Source organism: Chiloscyllium plagiosum, unplaced genomic scaffold (assembly GCF_037043375.1).
Source record: "Chiloscyllium plagiosum isolate Xiang-an unplaced genomic scaffold, Cpla_swu_hap1 HiC_scaffold_7, whole genome shotgun sequence".
Taxonomy (NCBI): domain Eukaryota; kingdom Metazoa; phylum Chordata; class Chondrichthyes; order Orectolobiformes; family Hemiscylliidae; genus Chiloscyllium; species Chiloscyllium plagiosum.
Window position 1 is genome coordinate 44,752,598 of NW_028270145.1, and position 27,258 is coordinate 44,779,855.

The following is a 27,258-nucleotide window of genomic DNA, read 5'->3' on the forward strand; positions in this document are numbered from 1 at the left end:
CCTACACGCCACATTCTGACTTGGAACTATCTCACTGTTCCTTCAATGCCATTAGGTTAAACTCCAGGAACTGCCTTTCTAATTGCAGTGTTGGGTATCTGTGTACCTCAGTGATTGCAGTATTTCAAGAAAGCAGCTTGCCACTACCTTCTCCAGATCAATTAGGCATGGGCATTAAATGCAGGCTGTGCTAGTGGCAGGCACACCCCATGAACTAACATATAAAATACAATTAATGTTCTCCTTTTGGGAATTTTAAGAATCTAACTAAAAGGACAAATTAAAATTTATTAAAAATTGTTCCTATAGATAGCATTTTATTGGCTGATACTAACTTATAAGGAAATATAGCTTTTTGCAACGTGAACAGAAATACATAGATTAACAACTTCACTAATGCACCAGAAGTGCCATTTTATGTGGAAAAAGTTGTATTTTCTTCCTGAGCCTTTTATAGGTTGCATGTAACAAAATCAGGGATGTGATGGGCTGATTATTATCATTCACAATCTAAATGGCCAGGATGTTGGATGAAATTTGATCAATGGCATTTAGCAAATTATCTCAACGTTATTTCAAAATCAATTTTAAAGAATAACAGCCAATTGTGGGGAATGCTGAGAAGGTCAACACGATTGAGTCTTGAGACACAAGGCCACTGCAGCTTCCTGCAATCTTATTAAGCTGCACATGAGATGGTGAGGTGTACCTGAAGAGACTCCAAAGGAGCTTGTGGTGATGACCTCACCATTCCTACTCTTACAGCAATGGTGACTACTAAATCAAAGTTTGTTTGTCTGCCCTCGACGGCACAGATTGTTCTGTGCAAAAAATTAGGGCTGATAATCACAGCAGCTGTTGACCTGAAATGTTGACTCTATTTCTTTCTATGGATATTGCCTGACCTGCTGAGTTTTCCAGATTTTTTTGATTTTCAGAGTTTCTGCCTTTACTGTACTTCACTTTTGAAATGAAGCCTCCATTTGATTAGATTCCCTACAGATTAGATTCCCTACAGTGTGGAAATAGGCCCTTCGGCCCAACAAGTCCACACTGATCCTCCAAAGAGTAACTCACCCAGACCCATTGCCCTACATTTACTACTTCACCTAACACTACGGGCAATTTAGTATGGCCAATTTTTGGACTGTGGGAGGAAACCGGAGCACCCGGAGGAAACCCATGCAGACATGGGGAGAATGTGCAAACTCCACACAGACAGTTGCCTGAGGCCGGGTCTCTGGCGTTGTGAGGCAGCAGTGCTAACCACTGTGCCACCGTGCCACCCTAACTTAATGTACCTTACTTAAATAAACTAAAAAGATGATAATAATATTGCAACTTCTGACTAAACATGTTTTCATGATGTTTACAGCTCCTCTTCCTCCATTTCAATTGACAAATGCTGTTTCTGACAATGGTGAGACTTGTGGAGAAATAAAAGCAAAGAAGATACTGGAGGATCCTTTTAATCTCCATGGGACATACCCTGTAAACTTTTTAAAATAATTTTATAACAGTTAGAAGTGTAGGAAACTACAGGGCTTGCATGGTCCTGTGTAGTTGAGGAAAACCTGGTCTAACAAGAAAAGACTCTTGAAGCTGACAAGATATAGTTTGTTACATATTAGCATCGAGTCACTGGTTATATTCATGACATGGATATTGTTAGAGATTTTGAGGAGGCTGAATATTAGGTCTCCGGACCCCATGAAATCTCATGGCTACAGGTTAAACGTGGGCAAAGAAACCTCTTACTGGTTACCACGTACCGTCCTCCTTCGGTTTATGAATCAATACTCCTCCAGGTTGAACAACACTTGGAGGAAGCACTGAGGATAGCAAGGACACAATATCTACTCTGGATGGAGGATTTCAATGTCCACCACCAAGAGTGGCTCGGCAGCAGCATTACTGATTGAGCTGGTCGGGTCGTAAAGGATATAACTGCTAGACTGGGTTTGCAGCAGGTGGTGAAGGGACCAACAAGAGGAAAAAACATACTTGACCTCATTCATACTGATCTGCTGGCTGCACAAGCATCTGTCCATGACAGTTTAGGTAAAAGTGACTACCGCACTGTCCTTGTGGAGACGAAGGAGCCTCCATCATTTTGTGTGGCACTATCACCGTGCTTAATTGGACAGCACGGTGGCTCAGTGGTTAGTACTGCTGCCTCACAGCGCCAGGGACCAAGATTCGATTCCAGCCTTGGGCAACTGTCTGTGTGGAGTTTGCACATTCTCCCTGTGTCTGTGTGGGTTTCCTCCGGGTGCTCTGGTTTCCTCCCACAGTCCAAAGATGTGCAGGTTAGGTGAATTGGCCAGGCTAAATTGTCCATTGTGTTAGGTGCATTAGTCAGAGGGAAATCAATCTGGGTGGTTTACTCTTTGGAGGGTCAGTGGACTTGTTGGGCCGAAGGGCCTGTTTCCACACTGTAGGGAATCTAATCTAAATGGGGCAGACTTCGAACTGATTTAGCAGCTTAAGACTTGGAATCCATGATGTGCTGTGGACCATCAACAGCAGCAGAATGGTACTCCAGCGCAATCTGTAACCTCATGTTCTGACATATTCCCCACTCAACCATTACCATCAAGCCAGGGGATCAACCCTGGTTCAATGGAGAGACCAGAAGGGCATGCCAGGAGCAGCACCAGGAAAAACTAAAAATGAGGTATCAACCTGGTAAAGCTACCAAACAGAACTACTCGTGTGCTAAACAACATAAACAGCAAGTGTTAAACAGAGCTAAGCGATCCCACAACCAATGGATCAGATCTAAGCTCTGAAGACCTGCCACATCCAGTCATGAGTGGTGGTGGATAATTAAACAACTCACTGGAGAAGGAGGCTCCACAAATATCCCCATCCTCAATGATGCAGTGCAAAAGATGAGGCTGATGCATTTGCATCAATCTTCAGTCAAAAGTGCCGAGTGGATGACCCATTTAAGGCTCCTCCAATGGTCCCCAGCATCACAGATACAGTCTCCAGCCAATTCGATTCACTCCACGTTTTATCAAGAATTGGCTGGAGGCACTGGATACTGTAAAGGCTATGGGCCCTGATAGCATTCGGGCAATAGTACTGAAGACATGTGCTCCAGAACTTGCCACTCCTGTAGCTAAGCTGTTTCAGTACAGTTACAATACTGGCATCTACCCAACAATGTGGAAAACTGTCCAGGTTTGTCCTGTAGACAAACAGCAGTACGAATCCAACCTGGCCAATATGTGGGCGGCACGGTGGCACAATGGTTAGCACTGCTGCCTCACAGCACCTGAGACCCGGGTTCAATTCCCACCTCAGACGACTGTGTGGAGTTTGCACGTTCTCCCCGTGTCTGCGTGGGTTTCCTCTGGGTGCTCCGGTTTCTTCCCACAGTCCAAAGATGTGCAGGTCAGGTGAATTGGCCATGCTAAATTGCCTGTAGTGTTAGGTAAGGGGTAAATGTAGGGGCATGGGTGGGGGTTGTGCTTCGGCAGGTCGGTGTGGACTTGTTGGGCCGAAGGGCCTGTTTCCACGCTGTAATGTAATCTGATCTAATCTAATTACCGCTCAATCAGTCTCCTCTCCATCATCAGTAAAGTGATAGAAGGAGTGTCAGACATCTTGTTCATTCTGAGAGCTGGCTCTGAGGGAGCTGAATCAGTGTCAAGGACTTTCCATAAAAAAGAAAGAAAAAAAGAAGAAAAAAAAAGTGATAGAAGGGGATCATCAACAGTGCTATCAAGCAGCACCTCCTCAGCAACAACCTGCTCAGTGACACCCAGTTTGGGTTCTGACAGGGCCATTCAGCTCCTGATCTCATTACAGCTTTGGGTCAAACATGGACAAAAGAGCTGAATGCCAGAGGTGAGGCAAGAGTGACAGCCCTTGACATCAAGGCTGCATTTGACTGACTATGGCATCAAGGAACCGTGGGAATCAATAAGTATCGGGGGCAAACACTCCACTGGTTAGAGTCATACCTAGCACAAAGGAAGATGGTTGTGGTTGTGGAGGGTAGTCATCTCAGCTTCAGCATATCTCTACAGGAATCCCTCAGGGTAATGTCCTCAGCCCAACAATCTTCATCTGCTTCATCAAAGACCTTCCCTCTGTCATAAGGTTGGAGGTGAGGATGTTTCCAATGATTGGGCAGTATTCGGCCCCATTCATGACTCCTCAGATACTGAAGCAGTCTGTGCTCAAATGCAACAAGATCTGACAATATCCAAGTTTGGGCCAACAAGTGCCAACCTTCCAGCTCAGCACCGTCGTCATGACCTGTCCCACCTGTCAATCTTACTTACCACCTATCTACTTCACCCTCCTCTCTGACCTATCACCTTATCCCCACCTCCATCCACCTATTGCACTCTCAGCTACTTTCTCCCCAGCTCCATCCCCCTCCCATTTATCTCTCCACCCCTGCTCCCAGCCTCAATCCTGATAAAGGGCTCTGGCCTGAAACGTCGATTTTCCTGCTCCTCGGATGCTACCTGACCTGCTGTGCTTTTCCAGCACCACACTCCTGACTCTGATCTGCAGTATTTGCAGACGTCACTTTCTCCAACAAGTGGCAAGTAAGATTCACGCCACACAAATATCAGACAATGACCATCACCAATAAGAAACATTCTAACCACCGCCCCTTGACATTCAACGGTATTGCCATCACTGAATCCCCCACTGTCAACAACTTTGGGGTTACCATTGACCAGAAACTCAACTGGACTCACCACATAAACATAGTGGCTACAACAGCAGCTCAGAGACTAGGGATACTGCGGCGAGTAACTCTCCTCCTGACACCCCAAAGTCTACCCACCATCGACAAGGCACAAGTCAGGAGTATGATGGAATACTCTCCACTTGCCTGGATGGGTGCAGCTCCAACAGTACTCAAGAAGCTTGACACCATCCAGGGCAAAGCAACTCGCTTGATTGGCACCAATCTACAAACATTCAATCCCTCCACCACCGGCGCTTATTAGCAACAATGTGTACTATCTACAAGATGTACTGCAGAAATTCACCAAAGATCCTTAGACTGCACCTTCCAAACCCATGATCACTTCCATCAAGAAGGACAAGGATAGCAGATACTTGGGAACACAACCACCTGCAAGTTCCCCTCCAAACCACTTACCACCCTCACTTGGAAATATATTGCCGTTCCTTTGCAGGCATTGGGTCAAAACCCTGGAATTCTTTCCCTACTAGCATTGCAGGTCAACACACAGCAAGTGGACTGCAATGATTCAAGAAGGCAGCTCACTACCACCTTCTCAAGGACAAATAGGGATGGGCTATCAATGCTGGCCAGCCAGCAATACCCATGTCCCACAAATGAATAAAAAAATGGTCCCAGGCCTTTGGGATTCAAAGCGGTTTTTGTCCACAAATCCATATGTCGTCGTCATCGTTGTCGTCATCGGTGGTGCTTACGACGCCAAAGTATTAAACCCTTTTAAACTCTTTCTGACCCATATACAACAAACCGTCTCCTGATTGGTTGATGTTTTAAAAGATGATTAAAAGCTCTTTCATGCCATTGAGCTGAAGACCATCTGGGGATGGTGGGAACATGGATTGGTTGCTGAAAGTCATGCCAGAAGGCCTCGCTTTTTCTCCAGAAGAGTGGCAGCGCTGGAGTGAGAAGAGCAGATTTTTCTCATAGCCCATGGCTGAGGAGTGTGTCAAACATTTGGGCAGCCAACAGCGAAGACCACCTCTTCACTGCTGATGGGACAATCTGGGTGTTGGACTTCCAAATAATACTCCATATGAATCTTATGTAATCAGATTTATAAGGCAAGCACTTAAATATATCAAGTATTTGAGTTATTTAAGATATTTTAGCAGTTAAATTTAATTATTTAATGTAGGCAAAGTGGTAAAATACTTTTGACTTACCAAGTTTCCCAAAATGTACATTGAAAGTGATTATGTTTTTGATTTACACAGGGAGACAATGCTGACGATAACCGATTTAATTCCCCTGTTTCACAGCAAGAATGTTTCATTTTGTTCTTGTCACACATCAAGTCACCAAATTTGGATGGACTTTTTGAATTACCTGCTCCAAACTGTTTCTATTTCTCACATACAAAACAATTGGTATTTAGGTAGCATGGTTAAAACGATTACAAATAAACAGTAACTTGTACTTTTTTTTTCTTCTTTTTCTTTTTTTTTCCTGTTAATGGCCAGTTTGGCCAGGCCCTCCCTCCCATTTCTGTTTATTATTATTTTTTTTCTTCCTGCGGCGCCACTCTATTTATTTTATTTTTTTTTCTTCCTGCGGCGCCATTCTATTTATTCTTTAACTTGTACTTTTATTAGGAACACTATAGTTTAGGACGTTTGCTGGGAGCAGAAGTCATATTGCTTAGTTTACAAAAAAAAAACTCTATCACAGGATATCTGTCCATAATATTTTTGATAGCATATTTGGAACATGTATGAAGGAATAAGTTCAGAATGTTCTAATACTGTAACTGCAGCTCGTTGCTGTCTATTTGCACCAAGAGATGCATGTAATTGCAGATAATATAAATATCCAGCTTCAAATATCAACCTTAACCCAAACGTATTATGCACATAATGATACCATGCCTCAAAGTCCTCTATGCTTTACCCCGCTTATAGATCACTGCAGCTGACTGCTTTACAGTTCATTGTTAAAATTCACACTATACCACGTTATAGTCCAACTGGTTTATTTGAAAATAAAAGCATTCATAGCACTGCTCTTTCGTCAGGTAGCTAGATGATTGTTACATGGTGTCCATTTATCCATTTTTATAGCGTCTGCTTGGTTTTGCCAATATACCATGCCTCAGGCCATCCTTGCCTGCAGCATATGAGATAGACAACATTGGCAGGGTCACATGAGTACCTGCTGCGTACATGGTGGGTGGTGTCCCCACGTGTAATGGCAGTATCCATGTCGACACTCTGACATGTCTTGTGGTGGTTGCCATGACAGTGTTGTACAGTGTTGTGGTCGATGTTATCTTGAAGATTGGGCAGTCTGCTGCGAACAATGGTCTGTTTAAAGGCAAGAAGTGAAGGCATAGGGACGATCTTGGTGATGTGCTCATCCTCATCGATAATGTGTTACAGGCTGTGAAGAACATGGCATAGTTTCTCTGCTCCCGGGAAGTACTGGATGACAAATGGTACCCTATTGGTCATATCCTGTGTCTGTCACCTCTTGCGCGCACACTCTATCAAGTATATATACACACACACACACACACACACACACACACACACACACACACACACACACACACACACACACACACTTAGACATGATCACACTTACACAGACCCTCTCTCAAACACACACTCACCTCCCACAGGCATATATTCTGTCACACTCATGCACACACTCTATCAAGCATGTGCGCACACACACACACACATGCTCTCTCTCTGTCTTCCCTTGCATATACACATGCACGCAAATACATATATGTCTGTGATTTGTATTTGCAGATGCATTCTATTTGATTCGAAAAGTACACAATCTGTAGGCAGTCAGTCCATGTGACATTTTATAAATTCCTACTTTGGAATAGAACCAGTCAGACTCAAGGTTGAGACACAGACAGACTCTAACCTCACACCTTTAATGCATTGTCTGAGCTGAGATGCCACCTTTTTTTATAAAACCTTAAGTTATCTCAGGACTGTGACTTGAAAGAAGTTCTGGAGTTTGCATATTAATCAATCAAAACCTGCATCTCCATTGTAAGTGATTAAAGACTTAACAGCAATCTAGGATTGTTCAGTACATCACATCAGTTGTATGACACTTTGTTCATTTACTATAAATTCTGTGTCCTGTGATCCTGCCCGACTAGCTACTTGACAAAGGAGCAGTGTTCATTTTGAAATAAACCTGTTGGACTATAACCTGGTGCAGTGTGATTTTTTAACAATGAACTGTAAAGCAGTCAGCTGCGGTGATCAATAAGCGGGGTATTGGTGAATTGGCCATACTAAATTGCCTGTAGTGTTAGGGGAAGGGGTAAATGTAGGGAATGGGTCTGGGTGGGTTGCTCTTTGGAGGGTTGGTGTGGACTTGTTGGGCCGAAGGGCTTGTTTCCACACTGTAAGTAATCTAAGTAATCGCATCAGTTGTAATTACACTTTGATCTAAAAATTCTGTGTCCTATGGTCCTGCCCCACGAGCTACCTGATGAAGGAGCAGCACTGCAAAAGGTTATAGATTCATAGAGTCATAGAGAGGTACAGCACGGAAACAGACCCTTTGGTCCAACCTCTCCATGCCGACCAGCTATCCCAACCAAATCTAGTCCCACCTGCCAGCACCCGGCCCATATCCCTCCAAACCCTTCCTATTCATATACCCATCCAAATGCCTCTTAAATGTTGCAATTGTATCAGCCTCCACCACATCCTCTGGCAGCTCATTCCATACACATACTACCCTCTGCGTGAAAAAGTTGCCCCTTAGGTCTCTTTTATATCTTTCCCCTCTCGCCCTAATCCTATGCCCTCTAGTTCTGGACTTCCCGACCCCAGGGAAAAGACTTTGTCTATTTATCCTATCCATGCCCCTCATAAATCTCCATAAGGTCACCCCTCAGCTCCAGGGAAAACAGTCCCAGCCTGTTCAGCCTCTCCCTGTAGCTCAGATCCTCCAACCCTGGCAACATCCTTGTAAATCTTTTCTGAACCCTTTCAAGTTTCACAACATCTTTCCGATAGGAAGGAGACCAGAATTGCATGCAGCACTCCAACAGTGGCCTAACCAATGTCCTGTACAGCCGCAACATGACCATACTTCCAAATAAAGCTGTTGGACTATAACCTGTAGTATTTGATGATAGATATCACTTCCTGACAGCATTCAGACCCACATCTCATCACTATTGCCAAAAAATGGCAACAGGCTCATAGTTTACACAAATTTATTTAATATTCATTTCTTCATAATTTACCATATTCTTCAATTTACTCAAATGAGCAACATCATGAAAACTTCTATAACATATTTATTTTCTTTTCTGTAAAAGAACATCATACAATATGTTGTGCTAAAATAATCACAGCAACTGGCAAGACAATTTCTGACTGCCTCTGTTATTTTATGAGTTGTCAGGGCTGGGAGAAAATCAATGCATTAATTTTAAATATGATGCTGTTACGATTATTTAAAGAATATAATAGCTATTTTTCTCTTATACTCTAATTTTGCTTCTCAGCAGTCAGCTACTGATTATTACTCATGATTATGGTCTAATCAAGAATCCCTTTCGAATCAATTCTTGCTCTGAGTAAAGTGAAAATACCACTACGATATGAGTTCAGAGAGCCAGGTAATGTTCTGGGGACTCAGTTCAAATCTCACCAAGGCAGATGATGGAATTTGAATTCAATAAAAATCTGGAGTTATATGTCTCATGCTGACTATGAAGCTGTTGTCAATTATCGGGAAAATACCCATTGGTTTAATAATGTTCTCTGGGGAAGGAAACCGCAGTACTTACCTGACCTGGCCAACATGTGACTCCAGATCCACAGCAATGTGGTTGACTCTTAACTACCCTCTGGTCAGTTAGGGATAGGCAATAAATTCTGGCAGAGACACTGGCAACCACATCCTGTGAATGTATAAAAAAACCTGTCAGAAATAAAAAACTACAAAAGAAAACCTCTCAACATTAAATATTATTTATGAGAGCCATCCAAGAATAACAACCAGATGAAATTTCATTTGAATTTTGATGTTGAGTATAAATTGTTTAAGCTTTATTTCTGTGCTTGATTTGAAATTCCTGGAAAGGCTTTTTACCGATTATAAAACACAAGAAATATAAGCTAGAGTAGACCAGAACTCTCTGGTTATTGACTTGTTGGAAGTCTTGTGACATGAATCCAAGTCTAAAACAAATCATGAAAAGTCTCTGGAGGACTGTGAAAACTGTTTGTATTGAGCAGTGTCTTCCAGCAAGAAACAATCCTGCATGTCTATAATACAATGCATTTTAAAAAGAATTTCTTGAAGGCTTGCTATTCATCATTGAAATGGTTATCAAACTTACATCTTAAGATTAATTTATTTTTTTAAAATATGCCCCTTAACTGTATCAAACTGTCTGGTTGAAATCATGTGAGTTGGGGGTGGTGATTGAAGAAGACCGATCTTAGATTGGAGACCTTAATTAGATTGCCCAGTAGTTCATCAGTGTTCTGCTAACATAATTAATAATAAATTGTTAATTTTTATTTAAGTTATAAATTTAGTGTCTAAGATCAGTTATTTGTGAAGTTTAGTCAGGAATAATAGAGTAATTTCGGGGATCTAATTTCACTGTATTGCAAATCCAGTGTTCATGAGTCTGGCTTGGTCTGACTGGCTACCCAGTGTCATAACAATTGGTACCTTTAGCACCTAAGGTTGAATGATTCCATATTGATTTATTTTTAATATAATGGTGAGATTTTTCAATTCAGGATTATCCAGTTTCAAGACTGGGTGTATTTGAAAGACTGAGGAGAAATGGCTTGTTTCGGTTTTTAATGTACTTGCTTGTGAGTACATAAGATACTGAACTTTTTAAAAAAAATAATTTGTTCAAGGAATATGAACTAACATTTGTTGCACATCCTTAGTTGTCCTAGAGAAGGTGAATCACTTTCTTATACTGCTGCTGTCATGTTTTGCTTTCTCTAGAAAAGGAATTTCAGGAATTTGAACCAGTGACAGAGAAGAAACAGCAATCTCCATGTCAGGGTGGTGTGTGGCTTGGCGAGGAATTTTCAATTGGAGGTGTCAACAAATCCGTCGCTTTCCTCTTTCTAGATAATAGAGCTTGCAGGTTAATAGGTGTTATCAAAGGAATCTACCATCTTGCTGGAGTGCATCTTAGAATGGTGCATAATGTTGCTACTGTGTCATTGTAGAGGGAGCGAATGAGTGGTGTGTGGAATGCCACCCAATCAGCTGCTTTGGCCTCTGCTTTGTCAAACTCTTGAGTGTGATGGCAGTCAAGACATGATACTTGCAGATGGTGGATAGGCAATAATGGGGAGGGGGGAGGTAGTGTTAGGAGGTGAGTTACTTACTTAAGACTTCCCAGGCTCTGAACTGCTCTTGCAGCCCCTGTATTCATATAGCTGGTCTAATTCAGGTTCTTATCAACGTTAACCCTGAGGTGGGTTGATCTTCGGAGGGCCGGTATGGAATTGGAGGGCCGAATGGCCTGTTTCCACACTGTAGGGATTCTATGATTCGGAGGTGAGGGACAGCATAAAATTAAAAGAAAGGGCTTCTTAAAAATGCAAAGAACAGTGCAGATTTCACAGAATGGGGACAAATGCAAAGACCAACAAAGAGCCACAAAGCATCTTATAAGAGCAGCTGAAAAGGATTAGGAAAAGAAACTAACAAGGGACATAAAAGACAATAAGAAGAGATTTTATTGTTATATAAAGGGAAATCAGCTGTTTAAAAGTACTATTGACCCACATGAGACTGAGAGTGGGGATATTGTCAATGACCATGGGGAAATTACAGACATACTGAATGATTAATTTGCTTCAGTGTTCACAGCAGAAGAGGAGGATAGCTAATTAACAGAGGATCAGTGACCAAGTCTCAATAAAAATAAGTAAAGCATTAATAATGGTGAAATTAATGGAACTGAAGGATGACAAATCACCAGGACATCTCTGATGGGGAAATTGTTGGGAAAATCCTATCATCAAGGATAGGATAACTGATCACCTCAAACATTCAGCTAATCAGAGAACAAGCATGGATTCTTGAAGGTTAGGTCATGCCTGAACAACCTCATAAAGATTTTTGAAGAGGTGACAAAAGTATTTGGTCGAGGTAAGTTGATGGATGTTGTTTAGGTGGACTTTCAGAAGGCATTTGACAAAGTCCCATAAAAAGACTGTTAGTTAGATAAATGCAATGTATTCGTTAGATTAGATTAGGATATCTGGTCAGCATGGACGAGTTGGACTGAAGGGTCTGTTTCTATGCTGTACATCTCTATGACTCCATGACTCAAAGTTTCTTGCCTCCACGCTACAGCCCTTTTTCAAACCCTTTGATCCAACTCTTCTTTTTAAATGTTATATGTCTAGAGAAGACTTTTGAATTTTGTTTTTTGCCAGCTGTCTCATACTTGCTTTTTTTCTGTTATTTGATTTTTCATTTCCCATTTGAACCTTCAATATTGAGCCTCATTCTTTCAATTGTTTGTCCACTTGACATTTGTCAAAAAAAAATTCCCTTTTACTGCTTTATCTGTCTGTCTCTTTTATCAACCAAGGAACTCTGCATTTGTTGGTCCTCCCTTTACAACTTGTATCTGAACATTCTCTTTAAAGGCAGCCTATTGTCTGGTTGCAGTTTTTCTGACAATCCTTGATTCCAGTTGATCTGGGTCAGATCCATTTTTACCCCATTGAAGCTTGCTTCTGCTTCCTGCAATGAGTTGTGATTATCCTTGATTATGTCTTATCCATCTCCAGAGTCCAGCTAAATGTTCCCTAAATATTCTTCTACTGATCTACTCGGCCCACCCTAATCCCAAGAAACAGTCTGGTGCCTCTTTTCTAGTTGGATTGGAAATAAACTGGTAAGAAAAACATTCTTGAGCCCACTATAGAGACTCATGCTCCGTTTCGCTCTTGATAGTGCAATTTTCCTAGTCTTCATTCCGATCATTAAAGTTGCCCATTATAGCTACTCTGTGATTCTGTAATTCACTGAAAAATTTGTTCTGCCACATCTGTCCCTCTAGTTGGTGACTGCAGAGGAACCTCGATTATCCGAATACCAATTATCCGAAAATCGGATTATCCAAAGGAGATCTCGGTCTCAGTAGAAACATTACATCAAAGACGTGTTTCCAACCATGATCGCACCTTTTGTTTACATTGATTAAACAGGCACCATCTCCAAATGACTAACCTCACACCCTTTCTCTCTCCCCACACTTTCCCTGGAGTCCGACAGAGGGGTGTACCCTAAATCCTCCCCCTTCCCCAGATAATCTGACCAACATTTTACTGTACAGAGCAAACGTGGAACCTGTCAAAAAGCTGCAGTAAGAAGTTGTGTGTCTGGCTGTGAGTGTGTGTGCGCACGCTATTTGGAGACTTACCCCACAAAGGCAGCATTAGCAGTCTTATTGTTAGTGTCCAGTCTGGCTGCCCCAGAGAGGGGGTGGGGGCAGTGCTGGACAGGGATTGGCGGGGTTGGGGGGGGGGCGGGGGCTTGCACGTTGTGTGCTGCTGCAGTCTCCCAAACGTGGAGCAGAGGAAAGGCATTTAATCGATTAACCAAATAGTCGGTTATCCGAATGAAGTAGCGCCTGCCCATCACGTTCGGGTAATCGAGGTTCCCCTGTACATAATATTTTGAACAATGCACTTATACGTTTTTGTTCTTTAGCCCTTCTTAACTGAAGGATAACAATTCACAAGACAACTTGTAAGCGCACACGAAAAGAAGCCCTTGAAAATTCTAATGACCATTCATTTGAGCTTCTGTCAATGTTATGCTATGAGATTGAAACAGCCCTGGTGAAATTTAGGGTTATTGTTAGTGGCTGAAAAGGGCTACAGGTTACAGTAAATTGGGTATTGGGAATGACCCCTGCCCCTAAATAGATGAGCCCAAGATGCACCCATGTTGGGTTGTGGGCTTGAATAAATTTGAGCTATGGACAGTAGCTGGATGTAGTCAGTAGCTCGTCGGCAAAGAGGTTTCAAATTGCTACATCAGCAGCAACATCAGCTGTAGGAAAATGCTTAGCAGGGAAGAAACTAATCAGGAGGAGATGAAGGTGGTGGGGTGACGCGTGGAGTGCAGCAGCCTCCAGGAAGGTCACACTGTTAATAAGCACCTCCTGATTCCAAACATCAGGTAGATACTTTTAAAAACCTACTTTTTTGTCAGTGGGTTTCACAGATCAATGACTAGGTTAGAGAATCAGAGTCACAGATGGTTGCAGCACAGAAAAAGGCCATTCAGCCCATTATATCTGTCCTAACTAACTGAAAGAACAGTTTATCCAGTGCTAATCCCTGTGCATTCTCCCTTTTCAGATAATAACTAATTCTCTTTTAAATTATTTGATTGAACCTGCCTTCAGCACAATCTTCCAGCTGCATTCGAATTTTCAGTCACTCACTGCACAAGAAAGATTGTAGAAGGAATTCCTTCTTCTACAATTGCCTGATACATGTGACTCCTGTTCTTGATCCTTTTGATAATGGGAGCAATTATTTTCCTGCCTATTCTGTCCAGATACATCTTGATTTTGAATGCCTGTATTGACTCTCCTCTCATACTCCTCAAAGCAACAAGTCCCAATATCTCCAATGTATCTCAGCAACTGATGTTCTGGTAAATCTTCTTCAATGCAGCCAGATTTTCAACAATTCACAGAGGGTTTTAAGCATGCATTTGGCTACTCTTTTGTTTATAGTTAAAGAGACTAATAATTACTTTCAGTTGAGACAGTGGATGCCTATCATTTTGTCAATATGATGGAGGAACACTTCACTTGTATTGATTAGACTTTTCTGAACCAGCATATTCAAGACTGACTTTCTTTCACACCTGAAAAAATTGGACAGCATAAATAAATGTCTAGATATGAGGGAAAGGATAAATGGAATACTGCAGGCTGACTTGACAATATTTTACTTAAGTGACTGAAAACTCCTGACTTTCAGTTGGCAATGTTGAGTAGACAAGTCATGGTCTGACAAATTGTTGAAAAATAGTTTGAACTCAAGAACTCAGTTGTCTTGAATGCAGCCATTTGTATAACAGCTTCCAGTATTTTTCTTGGTGCACAATCATTGCCTTAAACATGTTATCATCTTATTGAGCTCTGTGCCTGAAGGCAGGTCTGAGATGATTATTGGCTGAACAGCAACAAGCTGTCATGACTTTTTAAAAAAAATGTGGGTGGCCTACAGGGGCAGGCCTCAGTTTCACCTTAGCAACAACAGGGAAGAGTCTAATCCTCAGATAGCTTTAACAACTGAGCTCTCACAGCACATCACTTTGCAAATTATGTGCCCACACAAATCAATGTGTAGATAACAGGAGCAGGAGGTTTACTTTGCTTTATGTTTTTTTTAAAACCCAAAAGCTTGATTATTTATCAAACTGATTAGGACATGTATTTAAAAGGGGAGTGATTCTATCTGTGTTATTTTCAGATGCTGATCTCTCAGTATGTTACAGAATTTTACAACATCCTATTTTTCGGTTCGGAAGTAAATCTATTAGTTGTGGCCTGTCAGCATTACATTCAATCTTTTGCAAAAAAAGTGGGAGAAAAGCAAAGTTAAAAGTCACACAACACCAGGTTATAGTCCAACAGGTTTAATTGGAAGCACTAGCTTTCGGAGTGCTGCTCCTTCATCAATTGTGGAGTACACAATTGTAAGACACAGAATTTATAGCAAAACTTTACAGTGTGATGTAACTGAAATTATACATTGAAAAATACTTTGACTGTTTGTTAAGTCACTCATCTGTTAGAATGATCATGATAGTTTCACTTCTTTCATACATAAATCACAAAACTTTTTTTAAAAAGTTACATTCTCAGGTTAACTGTAACAATTGGTTAGGTTAAAAACAATGACTGCAAATGCTGGAAACCAGACTTTGGATTAGTGGTGCTGGAAGAGCACAGCAGTCCAGGCAGCATCCGAGGAGCAGTAAAATCGACGTTTCAGGCAAAAGCCCTTCATCAGGAATAAAGGCAGAGAGCCTGAAGGGTGGAGAGATAAGTGAGAGGAGGGTGGGGAGAAAGTAGCATAGAGTACAATAGGTGAGTGGGGGAGGAGATGAAGGTGATAGGTTGGGGGGGGGGGGTGAGGGTGGAGTGGATAGGTGGAAAAGAAGATAGGCAGGTAGGACAAGTCATTGGGTAACAGTTGGTGTCAGGCCAGATAAGATGTTGAGATGTTGAAGGTGTTTTAGCCCCCGGTGTTTCCTGTCTGTGTCATAATGTTTAGACTGATTCCAATCTAAAAAGTGAGTTTACAGAGTCCTACATGTATTCATGCAGTTTTTGAGCAAAGTACAATATAACTCTGCAAGTACAAATTCACCCCCTAAGCATATATGTATATATGTGCATGTGGGTTGTTTGTGTGTGTGTGTGCCTGTGAATGTCTGAGAGAGAGTCTGTGTGTGTGTGTCAGTGTAAAGTGGTCTAAGGTCTAAGTCTGTGAGGGTGTGTGTGTGTAGTGTCTCGGGTGGGGGGGGGGGTTGTGAGTGTCTGTGAGAGAGTGTATATGTGTGTGTGAGTGTTAAGTGGTCTAAGTCTGTGAGAGGGTGCGTATGTGAGTGTGGGAGTGTGTGTGAGTGTCTGTGTGCATGTCTGTGTATAGGTGTATCTGTGTGTATGTGTGTATAGGAGTGCGTGTGTGTGGTGTGTGTGTGTGTGTGTGTGGTGTCTGGGGTGGGGGATTGTGAGTGTCCATGAGAGAGAATGTATATGTGTGTGTGAGGGTAAAGTGTCTAAGGCTGAGATAGGATGCATGTGTGAGTGGGGGAGTGTGTGTGTCTGTAGGAGTGTGCATGTATGTGTTTGTGTGTCTGGGGTGGGGGGGATTTGTGAGAGTCTGTGAGAATAGTGTATATGTGTGTGAGTGTAAAGTGGTCTAAGTCTGTGAGAGGGTGCATATGTGAGTGTGGGAGTGTGTGTGAGTGTCTGTGTGTGTCTGTGTATAGGCGTGTATGTGTGTGTATAGAAGTGTGTGTGTGTATATATATATATACACATACATATATATATATATATATATATATATATATGTATATATATATATGTATATATATATATGTATGTGTGTGTGTGTGTAGTGCAATGGTGGTCACCTGTAGTGTGACATGAACCCAAGGTCCTGGTTGAAGCCCTCCCTATGGGTACAGAACATAGCTATCAGCCTCTGCTCGGCCACTTTTCTCTGCTGCCTGTCCCAAAGTCCGCCTTGGAGAATGGTCACCCGAAGGTCCGAGGTCGAATGTCCTGGACCTTTGAAGTGTTCTCCAACTGGGAGGGAACACTCCTGTCTGTTGAGTGTTGTGCGGTGCCCATTCATCCGTTGCTGTAGCCTTTGCTCGATTTCACCAATGTACCATGCCTCAGGCATCCTTGCCTGCAACATATGAGATAAACTACGTTGGCTGAGTCACATGAGTACCTGCCGTGTACATGGTGGGAGCTGTCCCCACGCATAATGATGGTATCTATGTCTGCACTCTGACACGTCTTGCAGCGCCTACCATGACAGGGTTGTATGGAGTTGTCCTGAAAGCCGGGCAGTTTGCTACGAACAATGATATGTTTGAAGTTTGGTGGTTGTTTAAAGGCGAGCAGTGGAGGTGTGAGGAAGATCTTGGCGAGGTGCTCATCCTCATTGATACCCCCTCTCACGGACACTCACAACCCTCCACCCCAGACATACACATGGACACTCACAACCCCCCACCCCAGACACACACGGACACTCACAACCCCCCACCCCAGATGTACACATGGACACTCACAACCCCCCACCCCAGACACACACACTTCTACACTCACACATGCATCCTCTCATAGACTTAGACCACTTTACACTGACACATACACACAAAAACCCACATGCACACATACACATATACGTTTGTGGGCAAATTTGTACTTGCAGAGTTACATTGTACTTTGCTCAAAAACTGCAAGAATCCATGTAAGACTCTGTAAACTCACTTTTTAGATTAGCATTAGTCTAAACATTATGGCACAGACAGGGAACACAGAGGGCTAACACCTTCAATATCTTAACATCTTATCTGGGCTGACACCAATTGTTACAGTTAACCTGAGAATGTAACTTTTAAAAAAAGTTTTGTGATTTACGTATGAAAGAAGTGAAACTATCATGGTCATTCTAACAGATGAATGACTTAACAAACAATCAAGGTATTTTCAATGTATAATTTCAGTTACATCACACTGTAAAGTTTTGCTATAAATTCTGTGTCTTACAATTGTGTACTACACAACCACCTGATGAAGGAGCAGCACTCCGAAAGCTAGTGCTTCCAATTAAATCTGATGGACTATAGCCTGGTACTGTGTGATTTTTAACTTTGTACAACCCAGTCCAACACCAGCATCTCCAATTCAGGAGAAAAGCAGTTACTAAACCACATAACCTCAATGTTTCTGAGTACAATCATGGGGTATCTGTTTCTCATGAACCATATTATTCATGAGCATGTGTAAGGAAAATCAAAATATAAATCGGTTTACACTCTAACTATAAAACTTCTGAAATATGTATTATTCTTATCGGAATGCTGCTACACCTTTTTTTTTCACTTAAATGAGTTTATTCGTAAAGAGCAACTAGCATAGCTCTATTAGTACCATTTTTAATTGCTATTTTCAAATGCTACATTTGGTCACGGCCTTGTCTGGGGTGGATTCAATGAACTTAAGAGAAGAACTGTGGCCCTAATTTCCTGTATCTCTTTTCATCAGGCTCCACAGTCTTTGCCTATTGTTGTGGGTAGGAGCATGTGCACCAAGGAAGGATGTACTCCAGGTAAAGCTTAAGGAGTCAATTGCTGGAGAAGTGATTGCCTGGGATAGGGTATGCAGCTTGATGGAGGATGACCTGATCTTGGTAAATGGAGTTAAAAATCACATAATACAGGTTGTACTCCAACAGGTTTATTTAGAAGCACTAGCTTTCGGAGCGCTGCTCCTTCATCAGATGATTGTGGAGAAACTCCACAACCACCTGATGAAGGAGCAGCGCTCCGAAAGGTAGTGCTTCTAAATAAACCTGTTGGACTATAACCTGGTGTTGAGTGATTTTTAACTTTGTACATCCCAGTCCAACACTGGCATCTCCATATAATTGGTAAATTGAGGCAGCTAAGCTTCTAGAGAAGCAATCCTGCTCCTTTACCAGCAGTGCTGGTAAAGTACTTGCATCTTCCACACGGCAGTCCTTATCACCCTTGATCAAATGGGTTTTCTGTGATCCAGTAAGTACATTTGGTGAGGGTTAAGCCTGGAAAACAGGTAAAATTGGAGGTGCCCAGTCTCTAAATTACTAGCTCTCTTATTGGTGCAGGGTTTTTGGATGTTGCCATAAGTCCTACTTCTGTGAATACCAGAGAGACAGGGACTGTTGGATGCTGGTTTCAGATTTTGAATGTCTTTATATTCAAACTGACCTAAATCCACTCCTCTTTGGGGATTAAGTAAGTTTGCAGATGACACTACAATTGGAGGTGTAGTGGACAGCGAAGAAGGTTACCTCAGATTACAATCAGATCTTAATCAGATGGGCCAATGGGTTGATAAGTGGCAGATGGAGTTTAATTAGGTAAATATGAGGTGCTGCATTTTGGGAAAGCAAATATTAGCAGGACTTATACACTTAATGGTAAGGTCCTAGGGAGTGTTGCTGAATAAAGAGACCTTAGAGTGCAGGTTCATAGCTCCTCGAAAGTTGCAGGTAGATAGGATAGTAAAGAAGGTGTTTGGTATGCTTTCCTTTATTGGTCAGAGTACGGAGTACAGGAATTGGGAGGTGATGTTGCGACTGTACAGGACGTTGGTTAGGCCACTTTTGGAATGTTGCGTGCAATTCTGGTCTCCATTCTATCGGAACGATGTTGTGAAACTTAAAAGACTTCAGAAAAGATTTACAAGGATGGGATATCTGGTCGGCATGAACAGGTTGGACCGAAGGGTCTGTTTCCGTGCTGTAAATCTCAATGACTCTATGACTCTAAATCTCCTGACAGAAAAATTGGCAGATGAACTGACCCCAGATCCCTGCTTTTAACTCAATTTAAAGCTTCGAAGGAGTGAACTTATGGGGCATTGAGGCCCCTGATTTTTAGTCTCTTGACATCCTCTCAGCACCCTTCTGTCCAGTGTCTTGTTCTAATTTGCATCACTTCAAACTGTGGGCAGTGCTTTTATCAGTATTGCAGCTAAGACTCACCTTTCCCTATGTTAAACACAATGGATCAGAGTGGAAGCAGATTGGGCCACCTTGCCATTTTATTGTTCTTTTTGACGATACATTCTCTCCAGACTTTTGAATAAATTGTTTGCGTTAATGTTTAATTTCAAAGTTAGTTTTTTTCCAAGTTTAAGCAGTTGCCATGGCAATTTTGATCTTATACCTTTAGAAGAAGTAATCTTTTGGTGAAAAAAGAGCTGCTGTAACAGTATAGAACCCAGCCAATAATGACTACAACTGAAATTGTTGCTGAATGCTCAGGGGTAAATGGTGAATTTTATATTTTTGGCGAACATATTGTCTCACATATTGACTTAAATGAAGCACTTCTATGGTAAACCAATTTCCATTGAGACAAACAAGTCATCGAGGTAACAAGCTGCGCAGATGGTACTTGGATTCTGAGTGTGATTCCCAAATATTCAGCTATTGCTGTGCTTAACGAATGTGTGGAACAGACAATCTGAGAAAACAAGACAATCTGTTAAATTTGAAGAGGAAACAGATGATTCAAGTCACTTAACTATGCTCTTTCGTTGCAAGGATATTATCTGCTCACTTTCTATGTTGCATATGTGGAATGAAGTACCTTATAAAACAAAGGAGAAAATGTATTGATGGAAACAACTGACAGCTGCTGTTAAAGTACTGACATTTCTCATTCTGCAGTGTTGGCAAAAAAAACAAAGCTTTAAATTCCAAATTTAGTGAGTCCTGACCTCTGCTGTGCTTCTGTAAGGGGGACCAAATAGTGGCCAGATATTTCTTCAAGTTGGAGGAGATAATCATGAAGAGAGAGATTCCCAGTCTGCACTTCCATATCTCCCACTATGGAATTTGGAACAGCTTATGAAGACCTAGCCAAAGGCTGGTTGACCCACTTTCTGTGAGATAGGTGATGTAATGTCCAATTAAACCAGAGAAAATAAAAATGAAGAGAGAGTTGGGTGACTTCCCTACAGCCCAATGCTATTTAAATTTGGGTGTGCTAATCTTCAGTGCCATTTTACACAGTCTACTACAAGGGGAATCACAATCTGATATTGATGGTCCTAGTCTGCCTTTAATTCTCCTTATACCTTGTTTTCAGTTTAGGTTTAAAGATACATAGCTCAAGAATAGCTGTTTATTTTGTCAACTATATTATGGATAAATATTGTCAAATGGCTTTGCATGGTTGCATGCTGTTTTCATTCATTTATACCATTTGACAGTACAGCACCGGCTCTTTTCAATGTTATTAGCTTTAGAAGTTTAGAGCTAAGCCAAAGGCATGGGAATACTGGAAGATTAGGCCTTTAATACATCAGCCAGGAAAGTTTGCCTTTTCGACTTCTGGGTTCTGCAGAAGCCCATGCCTTCTGACATTCAAATTATGATATCCAAACTGAATAGTTTGCTCTTTATTTCTGTACTTGGGTTTCTGGTTGACATGGAGCCTGATTCAATATCTCCTGTTCTGCTGTCAAAACCTGAAATGAAGTGAAATCAAAACAAGTCAGAATCTCCTAATCTTAATTTTTTTTTAACTGTTCATTGTTTTGGAGAGACTTGCATGTAACTATTCATTCTCTTGTCAGTCACTGTTTTGACTGTCTCATTTACTGTACTTTTGTAATGTTTTTATTTGATCATTCTATTTCTCTTCTCAAATTTATTTATAACCTGGTTCTATATCATAGTCTTGTTGACAATAAAGCAGATTATGATATAGACATAGTAATTATGGAATGGGGAGAATTAGAAGAGCTGCATTGCAAATATATGGACAAATCTCCAAGTGTTATAATTCGTAACACTTACTGATTTTTTAACAGATGTATATTGTCAGGCAGATGAGATGGCCTAAGAGGTAGAAGGTTAATATAGTAAAGAAAGGGATATGATCTATTTATAAAGCACCAATCAGATCTCTTGGAAACATCCCAAATGCATCACATACAATCAATTACCTGAGAGTGCAGGGATCTGACTTTTAAACACAGCTTCCCACAATGAGGAACCTATTCATCTATTAACATACTATGAAATTATATTTTAACATATATTGCAACCTTGGTCACTTACCTATGTATCATATAGAATTACATTTGTTGACTATTATAGTTTCACATCGGGCACTTGTAATAATGCAGCTATTAACAATCAATGAGACTGGGTAACTGGCAGCACCAATGTTGTACAATGGTAGAATTGAAATTGATGTGCTCAAGCCTGGCAGGAATTAAGGTCAGTTTGTTTGCTAAAGATGGATGCATAAAATAAATAGGATTTACAATCTTTTATATTTTAGTGTCATATATTTCACAAATAATGCACCCTTCCTGTTTGCTTTTTAACTGATCATTATGTTTCATTAATCTTCCTATAATACTTGAGAATGAGGGATTTTACAGATCTTGGTACTTGTAAATGTCTATAATTTAAATGGTGTGACCAAATAAGGATTTTAGCATTTGATATTCATTGAACTTACTTTGTATTTCCAATGAAATATATTTGAATACTGCTTAGATGTGGGATTTGCAGATGAATTTAAGAGGATGCGCTATACTGATAGAGTTGTGCAGCTACTAACTCTCTTGGATAAATTGACAGTTACCTACTGAGCAGAGTTGCTAGGAGAGGGTGAATAATTGTGACTTCAGCATTACCAGTTACGTGTATTTCTTAAATAGCGACCTGTGGAGCTCCATGGTTTCCATCTTATCTGGATTTCTGGTTTCAAAGGTGATGCTGTCCTCTACTGAGATGTTCGATCTGCCCCTGTATTCTTTTCACCGATTTGTTCTTTTGCTGTTTGTATGTAGCATTGCACAATCATTCACCTCTGTTTCTATCTTCAACAGGAGTACAGGGAAGTAATGGTAATGACCCACTTCTCTGTGCTTCTTCTTGTCCTGATCTTTAAGCAGTTTCATTAGAAGTGTGGTCAATATCTAATTCTTTTATATTCATTTGAAAATAGGTTCTTTAGAGAAATTGAAATATTGAATTCTTATTGCAAATATCTCATAGCAGAATATGGATCTGCCATTTTAATATACAGCTATTCTCACTAATTGTGCTTGCTTTGCTGTTTTAAATTCTAGCGCCACCTTACATACAAGAACAGTGCCAAGAAAGTTCACACTGGCAGTACAGGAAAAGCATTCTGATCCTTTATTAAAACAAAATATTTTGAATGTGGCTGTTGGGAAATACCATGCACTGAGAGATATTTAAAGTTGTTGAGCTTGAGTCTAACTGTAGCTATTTAATCCCAGAATTTTCACCATGGAAGCTTCGCCTGCAGAGATGAAGGAATTTGACAGCAGCTGTCTTGAGTTCCTAAAACCAGACAATACTGAGAAAATGTGGATTCGCTTGCAGGGGATGTAAGTATTCTCTGAATGATGAATATTTACACTGTCAACATGTAATGCTGCTTTCTCTACATTCTTCATCTCCAATGTAAAGTCTTGTTCACACTAAAAGGGAAGAAAACATCAGATCATCCCAAAGGACTTAAAAGAATCATAGAATTTTACAGTACCAGAGGCCATTCAACCCATTGTGTCTGTACCAGTTTCCAAAAGAGCTACCCAACTAGTCAAACCTCCAGCCCAATCTTCGTAACCCCCTAAATTAATTACTGTTAAATATATATCTTCGGAAACTTCATATGGAATCTGCGTCAGCCACTCTCCCAGGCAGCGCATTCCAAATCCAAACACCTTTCTGAGTAAAGAAGCTCCTTTTCATCTCACTCCTAGCCTTCTTACTGACAGTCTTGAAAGTTTGTCTCCTAGTTACTGACATGTCAACTAGTGGAGAGTGAATATCCTTCTTTACCCTGTCAAAATTGATCATAGTTTTGACCACTTCACCTTAACTGTGGTTCTGTTCGCCGAGCTGGAAGTTTTTGTTGCAAACGTTTCGTCCCCTGTCTAGGTGACATCCTCAGTGCTTGAGAGCCTCCTGTGAAGCGCTTCTGTGGTGTTTCCTCCGGCATTTATAGTGGCCTGTCCCTGCCGCTTCCGGTTGTCAGTTTCAGCTGTCCGCTGTAGTGGCCGTTATATTGGGTCCAGGTCGATGTGTTTATTGATGGAGTTTGTGGATGAGTGCCATGCTTCTAGGAATTCCCTGGGAACAGCCCGGGAAGTCCTAGAAGCATGGCACTCATCCACAAACTCCATCAACAAACACATAGACCTGGACCCAATATACCGGCCACTACAGCGGACAGCTGAAACTGACAACCGGAAGCGGCAGGAACAGGCCACTATAAATGCCGGAGGAAACACCACAGAAGCGCTTCACAGGAGGCTCTCAAGCACTGAGGATGTCACCTAGACAGGGGACGAAACGTTTGCAACAAAAACTTCCAGCTCGGCGAACAGAACCACAGCAACGAGCACCCGAGCTACAAATCTTCTCACAAACTTTGAACTTCACCTTAAATCTTCTCTGCTTCAACGAGATTAACCCCAATTTCTCTAATCTTTCCTTGTATCTAAACTTCCTATTCCCAGCATTATTCTAGTAAATCTCTTTTGCCCTCTTTCCAGGGCTTTAACATCCTTCCTTGAATAAGGTGCCCAGAACTGTAAACACAACTCCAAATGTGTACAGCTGGAGCATTACTTCCTTGTCTTTATATTCTATGCTCTATTTATAAATCTAACGATCCTATAAACCTCCTTAATAACTATTTCAACTTGCCTGGCCACCTTCAGGGAATAATTCAAGTGTATCCCCAATCTCCCTGCTCCTATGCTCCTGTCAAAGTTGTACCATTTAAGCCTGTATTGTTTCTCTTTTTTTTTGACCAAAATGCATTATCTCACATTTCTCTGCAGTAAAATTCATCTGCCAGGTGTCTGCCCATTTGACCAATTTATCATTGTCTGTCTGAAATCGCTCAGCGTTATCCTCACAATTCACTGTTCTCAAGAGCCGAATATCATCTGCAAATTTAGAGATTTTGCCCTCTGCACCAAATTCCAAATTGTTTATACAAATCAGAATAAAACAAGCGTCCCAACACTGAGCCCTAGGGAATACCATTTTCAACTTGTCTCCAATCTGAGAAATGTCGATCCATACCTACCCTCTTTTTCCTATCATTTAGCCAACTTCTAATCCATACTGCCAAAGACTCATCAATCCCAAGCATTTAAAATTTGCTAACCAATCTGACATATGGCACTGTACTAAATGCTTTCTGAAAGTCCAAATATACACCCACAGAACTGCCCTCATTCACTGCCTGTATCCCCTTATCAAAGAACTCAATTAAATTTGTCAACCATGACCTGCACTGGACAAAGCCATGTTGACTATTTAGTGTTACCTTATTTTTCTCCAAGTGTACATTTACCTTATCCCATATTGTCACCTCCATCAGTTTTCACACTATTGATGTGAAGGTGAAAGGTCTCTTGTTTCCTGGGTTGTCCTTTGCTCCTTTCCAAAATAATGGCATCACATTTGCAAACCTTCAGTCCCCGAAGAACTCACCCTGGAAATGTATTTTATTCACTCACTGGCTGTGAGTATCACTGGCTAGGCTAGCATTTATTGCCTATAACTAACTGATCAGAGGGTAGTTGAGAGTCAACCACATTGCTGTGTGTCTGGAGTTACATATAGGCCAAACGAGGTAAGAATGGTAGTTTCCTTCCCTAAAGGGAATTAGTGAACCAAAGTTTTTCCAACAATTGACAATGGATTCATGGTCATCATTAGACTCTTAACTCCAGACTTTTGTTTATTGAATTCCACCATCTGCCATTGTGAAATTCAAACCCAGTTCCCGTAACATTACCTGGGTCTCTGGATGAACAGTCCAGAGATAATACCATTAGGCTATCATTTTCCCCTGTCAATGGCTCCACAATTTTTTCCCATGCCTCTCTCGCAATCTAGGATGCACCCATCTGGGCCTGGCAACTTCTACACTGCCAGCCTTTTTGGCACCTCTTCTTTATCTAAGACTATACTACTCAGTTGCTGAAAACTCATTTTCAACTGGGCCAATGTTACCATTTTGTAATTTGTTAAAGACAGAAACAAAGTATTTATTAAGTATCTTGGCATTACCCTTTGCTTCAGTGAGCAGCTTTCCTTGCTTTTTCCTTATGGGTCCCACTCTATCCTTCCCTAATCTTTTTTGTATTGGTATGTTTGAAGAATATTTTGTGATTCTTTTTAGTGCAGCCTGTCATCCTTTCCTTATGTTTCAACTTAGCCTTCTTTATTCCAGCCTTGGCCTCTAACCTGCATCTGAGATCCTCTTCCTAATTTCTATTGTGATTATTATTCCAGTATGCCCCATATGCTTCCTTATTTCTTTTCATTAATATCCTTAGTTATCTAGGATTTCTACCTTTTGGATACCAGGTATTTATTTCTCATGGCTGTGCCTAGCTTGCACCCTATTCATCTCTCTTTTTAAATTCTCGCATCTTTCAACCATAGTTTTATCCACCAAAATGTGTTTCCAACCATGTGCATCAGTTCAACTTTTAAACCCCTTTTCCAGTCTGGGATCTTAATCATTTTCCAACTTAATATTAAACCTTATTATTTTCCGATCGCTTTTTCTCATGTTCTCCCCCTCTCGGACATTCTCCACTTGGCCTGCATCATTTGCTGGGACCAGATCCAGCACAGGTAGGATTGGAAATGTACTGTTCCAGAAAGTGTTCCACACACATTGCAGGAAATCCATCTCTTCTGTGCCCCATATTCTGCCTTTTTCCCATTCTGCTATTGGGGAATTGAAATCACCAACTATTACAACCCTACTTGTCCTGAGAATTTTCATAAGTTGCCGATAAATACTCCTTTCTACTTCCTCCCCACTATTTGGAGGTGTATTATAAATAACCAACAAGGTCACAGCTCCCTTCCTGATTCTCACTTCCAACCATTTGGATTCCAAATTAGATCACATCCATTTTTTTAAGAGCACACTTTTGTTATATAACAATTATCCATAAAATTTGCATATATTTATATGTTTTATAAATTGCAAATGTACCAGGAGCCAAAGAAAACCTTATTGCTCCTTGTTGAGGTGTATTGTTTTTTTTTCTTCAAATTTACCATTTTGCAGATGCTGGAAATCTGAAATATGTTCAGAGGATGCTGGAAATACACAGCAAATCAGGTAGCATTTGTGGGGAGAAACATAGAGTTTTATCAAATTGATGACCTTTC

At 41.1% G+C, this 27,258-nt stretch overlaps 1 protein-coding gene across 2 annotated transcripts in view; it reads left to right on the plus strand.

Moving 5' to 3' along the window:
- The window catches only part of pde1a (phosphodiesterase 1A, calmodulin-dependent), a 605,934-nt gene that overhangs the window by 168,450 nt on the left and 410,226 nt on the right, over positions 1-27,258 (plus strand). For both annotated transcript variants that reach the window (XM_043693462.2, XM_087988965.1), the window contains exon 3: positions 23,319-23,429. In XM_043693462.2, coding sequence (XP_043549397.1) covers positions 23,319-23,429 — 111 coding nt within the window. The remainder of the gene's footprint in view (positions 1-23,318; positions 23,430-27,258) is intronic.